Source organism: Aplidium turbinatum, chromosome 2 (genome assembly GCF_918807975.1).
Source record: "Aplidium turbinatum chromosome 2, kaAplTurb1.1, whole genome shotgun sequence".
NCBI lineage: Eukaryota > Metazoa > Chordata > Ascidiacea > Aplousobranchia > Polyclinidae > Aplidium > Aplidium turbinatum.
The window spans coordinates 28,472,632-28,482,021 of NC_137473.1; the positions used below are offsets into that span (position 1 = coordinate 28,472,632).

Here is a 9,390-nt window from a genome sequence, read left to right on the forward strand (position 1 = left end):
ACGAATATTCAATAAAAATGTGGAGCAGAGGCTCGATGAATCAATATACTGTAATCAAAAAAAAAATATATATATATATATAGGTGGGAGTGTAATTAATACTCACTGGAGAAGAGTAAGCTTTCATTCGGCGAGCACGGATGTGCACTGGCCAGACGTTGAGGCAGGTTCGCCCAGCTGGGTCGGGGAGGCTAGCGATCGAAACCAGAGGCACTGATAGGCTGCATTACCGGTAAAAATAGAAAATTGGGGTAGAAGTTTTGAGGCTGCATCGAGTTGATCAGGGGATCGTGTTGATCAATGCATTGAAAGCGGAGCGATGTTGATCCGAGCGGGCAAGAACAGCGTTACAAGGCGAAAGCAGCGTATGACAGTTCGAAACAATTGATTGATTAGTACATAGAGAATCTAGTGAGGATTGAAATTGCTTAATTGCTATTAAACCAGTCTCAAGTCACAATGTACATGAGGTATTTTATTTCCTTCCTTTTTACTTTAAAATGGTTGTTTTTGAAGAGACTGGAGTATCATATAAAAGAAATGGCGCAGGTTTATAGAAATAAGGTGATGACATAAGGTGATCAATTTTAAGCCAATATTGTTATAAGGTTATAACGTCTAAACGGTTTGCTGTCTTGCGCGCCCGGATACTTACTGCAACGTTATTGGGGAATAAGTTTCTGATCGCTGATGTCGTCTTTTCTATGACGTAGCCCCTCCACAAGTGAGCCCGGCGTTCCAAGCTTTCCAGACGCGGAAGGATCCTTTGATTGAGAGGGAAGCCACTTTTCTAGCCACCTCTGCTACCCCACGAGTAGGAACGCCCAAGGCCGTCAGAGCTCGAGAGCTCATCGGGGCATAGCTCCCGAGGGAGCCTACGACGAACGGAAGTGACAGGACGTCCCTGCAAGGGCGCTTCCTGTCTTCCTTTATGTTGACACATAACTCGCCGTACTTGTCGTGTTTCCTGTCGGCGGCTTTTCGAAGAGAATCCGCGCCGTTGTCGAACGGACATGTGACGTCACATACGACCGTGACACCGTCAGGGCGTTGCAGAACGATGTCAGGACGCAGATCGGCACCGCCCGCTTCCACGTGCTGTGGAACCGTACTATCTATGGAAAGCCCGGGTTGCCATTCGGCAGGCACGTGCCCCACGATCTCCCTTAATACCGAATTGTGTCGTTCCGTGATGACAGTCATCACGGTAGGGCAGTGATTCAATATGTGGGGGAGAGTCTCTTCCGCTTTCCCACACGCACGACACATGGAAGGTAGGTAACGGCGGCCATGGCTTGGTTTTGATTCAAGTGGCATTAGATTCAATCTAGCTTTGTACGCAAATACTCGGTCCGCGTGATCCAGGAGCTCCGGGCGCCGGGTCCAGGAATTTGAAAATCCGGACAGGCAGTGGGCACTGACCGTCTTGCCTTGGTCAGGTTTGGATTCCCACTGTCTCCTCCACCACAAGTCATTGTGTTGATGGAGGGTCGGCACCACTTTTTTCCTTATAGGAGGGGTGATTGTGGAGCTCCCCGCGGCCAACTCAAGGCCGCCATCCGGGCGGGCGGACCAACGTACGTTCAGGCGACGGGTGGCCGCCGGGACACGGCCCCACAGGCTCTCGCCTGTAGGGCACGGTTTAGGACGGGCGCCGTCAGGAGGGGGGTCACTATTCAGATAACTGGCCAGGTGGTCAGTCGTGGGATCTGGAGTGCCGAACCTCAGACAGGCATGACGCCTAAGCTGCCCGAGAGCGACGGCAGAGACAATGCTGTCAGGTGACGTCAGCATCTTGAAAGCATGAGCTAGCGAAAGCGTGTCACTTTCGCGACACAAGTTCGTGATGCCCAAACCTCCCAATGCAGGCTTACAGTAAAAGAACGCGCTGCAGGCCCACTTGGGAAGACGCCACGCCACCTTCAAACACCGCAAAACCAGTCGGTCAAGCTTCAGAAGCTCATACTGTCTAAAGCGCCGCACTCGCAGATGGTATGACGCGGACGGGAGAATGATGGAAGTGAGTGCCAGAAGTTTCTGGCTTGGGGTAAGAAAGGATTTCATCAATAAGGAAATGTGCTTCTCCAGAGTGGAGATGAAGGGTTGGGTTAGGGATGCGTCCGAGGCGTAACCGGTTCGAGCGCCGAGGTATTTATACGTCTCGCCTTTGGGGATGACTCGAATTTTCTCCCCGGCAAGGGAGAAAGGTTTCGGGTCGACCCGCAGACGGGACGCCGACACTTTCCCATAGGAAAGGGTGCCACACTTGCGTGGGTTGAACCGTAGCCCGGACCAGGAAGAGAAGGGTTCAGTAGCAGATAGAAGAGAGATCATCTGCTCGCGATCGGAAGAAACGAGACAGATGTCGTCCGCATAAGCCATACAACGCACTTTGATGTCGTCTTCTTTGGCAGGAAGGTTGTAGCCGCAATCCGTTTTGTCACGGACGCCCCTGAGGAGCACCTCGATGACCAAATTGAATAGCAGCCCAGACAACGGGCAGCCCTGACGGACTCCCCGCCCCACAGGGATACGGTCGGTTTCACCATTGCCGCAGCGGACGGTGCAGGTGTTGTCGACGTATATGTCGGAGATGCACTCAATAAGGTCTGTGGGGGCGTCGAAATGACGCAGGACCTCGGCTATGCATTCGTGCCGGACACTGCCAAAGGCGTTTCGAATGTCCAGAAACGCAACCGACACAGGCCTTTTGCGTGACTGTGCATCCGAGAGGATGGTGTCAAGCATGAACACATGCTCATAGACGCCCTCTGTGAACATGAATCCCTTTCGCTCTCGGCTGATAACATTCCCCTCCACCGCCCATCGCTGCAGGCGCCGGGCCAATACGGCGGCGTAGATTTTATAAATGTTTCGGCAGATGGAGATGGGCCGCCAGTTGCTGACGTCGTGCAGGTCACCCTCAGGGTCTTTACATATGAGTGTGATCCTGCTGGTTCTCCACTGGTCCGGTACACGACGGTTGATCCGGCAGGTCTCGAAAAGGCTGGCCAAGAGTCCCCCTCTTGGATCCAGGGTCTTCCAGAAACCGTAGGACAATCCGTCAGAACCAGGGGCGGAACCGACATCAAGCGACTGGAGGACCGCCTCCACCTCCCGGGCCGTAATGGGACCTTCACCGTCATCGACGGGGAAGAGGTTCACACTATCATGCTCGTAACGGTGGGAGTTCATCCACTCGGGCATCTGCGAGCAACTCCCAGCTTCAGGAGCGGTCATGTCGCGTCGAAATCTCTCCTCAATTTCTTGAGGTGGGATTTCGCAACGACGGTCACTGTTTTTTCCTTCAACGATCCGGCGGACTGTACCCTTCGCGTCCCGTGAGAAGGCGGCTCGCAACCCCACGCCCCTACAATATCGGGCTCCGTTCCCGCGCGAACCCCCGCCGTCCGACCGAGGAGAACCCCCGTTCGAACGACGGCGAGCCGCGCGAGCCCGGGCGCCACGATTGAAGCGTGGTTTGCGAGGACGTGTCCTCTTGGGCGGCGAAGTGCCAGCGGTCCACTCTTCCAATTCAATGCAGAACCGGTCGAAATTTATGCCACCCGCTAAAGTAAGGTTCACTAAACTGCAAAGAGCCCGCCTGGAGCTTTTCGTCTTACTTTCCCTGACTGGTTCAACAGGGTCTTGGATGGATCGTTGAATGTTGGGTGAGATGGACATCCCTGGGGTAGTCTGTGGGAGTCCGGAGTCAATCGTGGCTTGGTTGCATGTCATGGTGTCACTTCGGGGTTGAGTCAAGGTTTGGGAAGAGATAGTTGGCAGGAATTTAGAGTGGGTGGTTTGGGTAGGTGGGATAAAAGGTTGGGCTTCAGCAGACAGCGTCGAGGTACAAGGTTGTATAGGACAGATGGGAGCAGGATTAAAGGGTAAGGAGGAGTGAGATGAATAGCGCTGAAGAGAATTAGGAGAAAAGGTTTGCATGGGCGGCTTGGAGGAGCTGATGGGGTCCCCAGCTTCAGCTCCGGTGGTAGCCGTCAGAGGCAGAGAAGAAGAAGAGCGCGAAGCCGGCTTGGATAAACCGAGCGAGTCCACTGCCACGGCTCCGGTGGAGGTCGGCTTGCGCAGAGGTACATGTAGAAAATGGTTCGCGCTAACAGTAGGGCCGTAACAGTCCGTGGTCGGGCTATCGGGCAAAGCATTGGAGGAAGAGGAAAAAGATTCACTGTTCGACGAGTCAGACGAGTCGGAAGAGTCCCCACTTTCCGACCCAGGTCCGGCCGAAGACAGATGAGGAAGAAACAACACATCTAGGTCAGGCAAGCTGTCAGTGTCAGCAGGGCTGAGCGAAGTCTTGCCTGGATGAGATAGAACAGTACGGAAAAGTTCAGGCATAAAGTCAGGTGGGGGAGGCAAAGTGGGAGTGCTGTCTAGGCCTTGGCGCCAGAAGACTTGAGAACGGATGACAGAAGAAGGGGGAAGAGGGGATGACCCCTCGACCGATGCGCCTGCAGTCGAGGGCCGGCGCCTTCCACGCCTGACAACAGAGGCGTAGGAAAGCCCAGGCTTGGTCATCATAGGGGGTCTGGTTTGGCTCTCCGAGGGTGTCGGGTCATTGCTCAGCCAGGGAAGGCAGGTTGGCAATTGAAGGCCCTCGGGGCAGGATCGCCAATGCTCTTGGGCCCCATCCAGCTTGTAAGCTCGAGGGAGAACACGGCAGCACCTGCTGCAGGTGATCAGGAACTCGGCGCGCGAACCATGAAATGCTCGCATATGGTCCTGATACGCCTGCACATCTCGGTAAGGTTGAGATGCCCTCCTGCAAGTGGAGAAAGGACAGAGAAGGGGGAATAGATTGGGGGGGGTGAGGCGAATAGGGCAGACGGACTGCAGTCTATTCGACCTCGGGAAGGGTGACTCGAAATGGGTGGGGTAGCCACGATGTGGTGCGGAATTGCGGATCGGACACTCGTCACCGTGACGAAGTGACGAGTTCGCAAAAAGCAGTGAGTCTACCGGGGAGGCTTCACCATCTGGGTTGAATGAGTGACCACTCACAGGAACCTGCTTCCTCGTCGGCCAGCCTAAGCTAGTGGACTGAGAAGATGGAAGGGAGAAACCAACACCGGCCAGGTTATCTCTAGAAGTCTTCAAACCTGCACTACTTGAAAAGCGAGACATAATTCAAATGAAATAATTATAAAAAGCTGGTTATTACAAAGATTTAAAGTTTACGGCGACGTTTCTAAATTTAGAGATTTAAAAGTGACGATATAAGAACTGGTAGCAGATTGTGATGAAATGAATTTAAAAACCAACGATTTACTAAAGATTTGGCTGATAAAAAGCAATTTACGTTGATTTAACGTTACAGGATAATATTATAATGTAAAAATGTTAGTGACAGATAAATAAACTAAAAAAAAAATTTTAATTACGAATTGGTGGGAGGAATAAGAGGAAAATGATAAAGCTTTAAGAGCAATTGAATGAATGTACAATTGTGACGTCAGTTCGTAAACTTTACTCCAGCTAGCAGAGTGACCCTGCGACGATTAATAAAATACAACAATTAAATATAATACGCCAATAGTCGTTACAATTGATTGGAAATAAATCAGTTAAATGGTTTCGGATCAACGATTAAGGATTCAGTATAAAACAATTAAAAGCGACACGTAATTCAAGCTTAAAAAGAGAGAATATGGAATTGAATTTGGGGAGCACTGGCAACACTAGGTTTTTTTTTTTTAATTGTTGCTAAAAAGCTATGAAGAAAATAATCAAAATGGGTGGAATTTGGGTAATTAAATGGGCAAAATAACTTATTTTTACAAAAATTTGAAGACACAACAGGCTGGTTATACAAACTAACTAAAATTATTGAAATTGGTAAAAATTGAGAGACAATATTGGTACAGAGAAGGTCAAAAATTAGGCTAGGATTTTTTTTTTTAAATATTGCAATTGTTTTTAAATTTACGAATAAAGGTTATTAAAATGGAAATAAAACACAAATAATTACAGTTTTAAAGTCTTTCTGTCCTTCTTTCTTCTTAAGCTAAAAAATACTGTCTTCGGGGTAAAGATGGAGGGTAACAAGACCGGGCTGGAATTGCGAATCCCGGTGCTTGCTAAGGGTGGGAAAGGTTAACAAGGGTAGAAGTTGGGTACTGAAGTCTTTTCCGTTGATTGGGTAGGGGTTGATTATTAAGCTAGTCTTCTTTGTCCATTGTAGATGAATTTTTCTTGAGCTTTTTTTGTCTTTAATTTTTCCGAATGGCTGAAAACTGTGTAGGCTACTTTTGTACTGGCAAGTTTCTTTATCCAAACTGTCTACTTTCCTGGCGAAGTTTTGCTTTATTTGTAACTGATGAATTTCCAATTGTGAGTCAAAGCAGGCTACTTTTGTACTTGTACTGGCAAGTTTCTTTATCCAAACTGTCTACTTTCCTTACTGCAAAGAGCCCGCCTGCTATGTTTATTGTCAGTATCCCTTGAACATAGGGGTTGAAAGTTTTAAAAATTTTTTAAATTTTTACTGTTTGTGGTACGTAAACACTACTTTTTTGATTCAGTCACAATTGTTGTGATTGCTTCACTGAAGTCTTCCATTGTCACATCAGTCTTTGATACAATATTTTCAAGGTATAGTTTCAAGTTTGTTATGTATGTATGAAGTGGAAGCTTCTTGTGTCCTTTTTTCAGCTTAAAAATATCGCTAGTTTTGGGAACGGATAACGATGTGTCCCTGGCGTGACGTATTTCCCTGTACAATCTGTCTGTCTGGGTTCTTTCTGCTTGAATTGAATTTGCGTAATTGTCGAGTTCCATTGGTAAAGTAAACGGTCAACCTAAGGATTTGAGAGCTGCAAGATCTTTGTGGCGTCTTTGGTCTAGTGCAATATTAGCGGACATTTTGTTTTCTGATATCGTTTTCTGCAAGTTATCTTGAAGTTTTCTCCACTCTAGCTGCAATTCGGAAATAAGGATGGTTTTTTTGGTATAACTTTTGAAAGATCCAGAAGGCATACTTTCAATTAGATCTTGGGATTTATTTTTTACTTGTGATGAAGAGACTGCTGGTAGTTCTCTGGCCCTTCTGCGAGATAGTTCATAGTTAATGAAGCCAACACTTCTCTCAGAGTCAATGTTGTGGATAGGCACTTTTTCCAGCTTTTCCTCATCCATGTGGGTTAAGGATATATTTGCCTTTGGGTTATGATCTCCGAAGCCAAAAATGTTTCCTTTTTGTCTCTGGAATGCTTCAGCGATAGCTGGAAGAAGAACTTGTAACATGCTTTTAAGTTCTGCTTTGTATGTGGATGTCACTTGTGCAAAGCTTGCACATATTTCTGGGCTGTACTTTGTGGCATGAAAACGATCGGATGACACGAATTGGAATGCAGGGTTATCAAGATCGAATAGCTTTTCAGGATTTGTGTTGTTCAGATCCTCATAAAGTTGATGGAATGCAGGAGTTTAGAGTATGTGGTAGTTTGGGACAAAGTGAGTGACAAAAAAGGTTCAACCAGATGTAAACCCAGAAGAGCTCCAATACAAAATATAACCTCTAAAAATTCGATGTCAAGGAAAGACCTAACAATGCATGCTAGCTGATTTGAAACATGACAAAATTTACGCAAAAAATCAGCTACGTCTTTCATATGATACAATACAATAGCGCAGGACAAAGTCAAACGATTAAATCTTTCATCTTTGAGGCTTACTGATAGATTTTTTTCTTGGGGCAATGTGAAGGTCAAAGTCTCTGGCTTTATTCCATGGTTTGTGATCAAAATCATGATTAATTAGCCTCGTTATGCAATTAAGAGCTTGTTCAGTGACACTTCTTGCTGATGAGGTTGCTTGCATTAACAAGAAAGTTTGCATAAATTTTGTCTCTTCCAATTGCGTTTTCCAAACTTGCCCAGTGCTTACTTATTTCACGATTGAACATCAAGCTTGGATGAACATTGCAGAAGACATGATCTGGTAGTTTTTTTGTTTGAAACTTTTCAGCCACTGTGTGGTCCACTTGAAAATTATGTGAAGTTTGATCAGTCAACACAAAGTCAATCTTTTCATATATATCTTTAGCCTCCACATCACTAGCCACAGAGAGGATCCGTAGTGTATTCCTTTTCAAGTTTGCCAAATTAGCTCTGCTTTCTGAAACAATGGACAAGGTAGGCAGTGCTCTATATTTTCCATTTATTATTATTCCCTGTACAATGAAAGAACCAGCTCCTTGTTTTTTTGATCCGTCATTAGCATATGTAATGGCTGCATTATTCTCAGAAAACATAATTTCTTGAACAATGGAATCAAGAGCCATTGTTTCGATGCTTTTGCCGGTTTTCCTTATAATATGTCTGTCCGGCAAAGTGTCCAAATCGAGTTGATCCGGGTCACTACCATGAAACTTCCAAGTTCTTCCAAACATCTTGTTTGCTGTTTCCACGATAGCTGCCTCTGCTTGGAGCTGAGACATATGATAAACACTTTTTAGTTTGTCCAAGGTTTCATAAAATTTACTGCGAACATTTCACAAAATAAGTCGAATATGCTGGTATTGCTTTGCCATAGTGTCATCAACCACATGATTAATAGTTAGTTTCCTCCTCTTTTGCTTAGGCTCTTCATCATCAGTTGGAGTGTCGTCTGAAGTGACCTCAACAGCACTAGATTGTTCAGAGTCTAAAAGCATCTCATTTAATTCAGTTAAGCCTTCATTGTATTCTTCCGTGATTCTTTTTTCGCAGCACCTCAATCGTTCAAGAGCATGAAGATCTTGCTTTCGCCTTTCCATTGTTTTACACCTCTGTTTGTCAATGTAATCCTCACAATACATTTTTCGTTCTGAGCGTTGATCTTTCAGAAAGTCCCATTCCATACTGGTCATCGTTACTCCATGGAGAGCTTGAAGTTTTTTTCTTTGTACGTTATTTTCACAAATTATATATCAAAAACACCACTGGACCTGTCATTGAAGTCATTCACTCGTTTCTGATGCCGATTGTTTTGACGAGATTTTCTTATTCTCAAAAGATACATAAATTCATCATAAATCTTAACAACACGATTTTTAATTGCAATAGTGGAAACTGTATACAAATTGCAGAACAACCAATGTTCTTGCAACATCATTGCTATCATACCAGCAGCCAGTGGCTCCGAGAGGGGGGGGAAGTCAGGCCAGTTTCCCCCCTAGCAAAACATTGTAAAGGAAAAACGAGCAGTTTTTTTGTTTTTGCACTTTTGAGGGGGGCCCATTTTTAGTACTAAAGTAAAAATGTACCTACTAAATAATCAACAAATTCTTAAATGAAGTGCGTAGTTCCAAGTATTTCTCAATCATTGTAAATGTCACTCTCGATGCTTCTCATCACGAACAAATCATTTTCGTGTTAAGGTAGGCGATGTTGA

At 46.0% G+C, this 9,390-nt stretch overlaps 1 protein-coding gene across 1 annotated transcript; it reads right to left on the reverse strand.

Annotated features, from left to right (window-relative positions):
- Window positions 1-8,509: 8,509 nt before the first annotated feature.
- On the reverse strand, window positions 8,510-8,866 carry LOC145788476 (uncharacterized). Its single transcript, XM_082600240.1, has one exon. The coding sequence runs from the start codon at window positions 8,864-8,866 to the stop codon at window positions 8,510-8,512; it is 357 nt and encodes a 118-aa protein (XP_082456366.1).
- Between the last annotated feature and the right edge of the window lie 524 nt (window positions 8,867-9,390).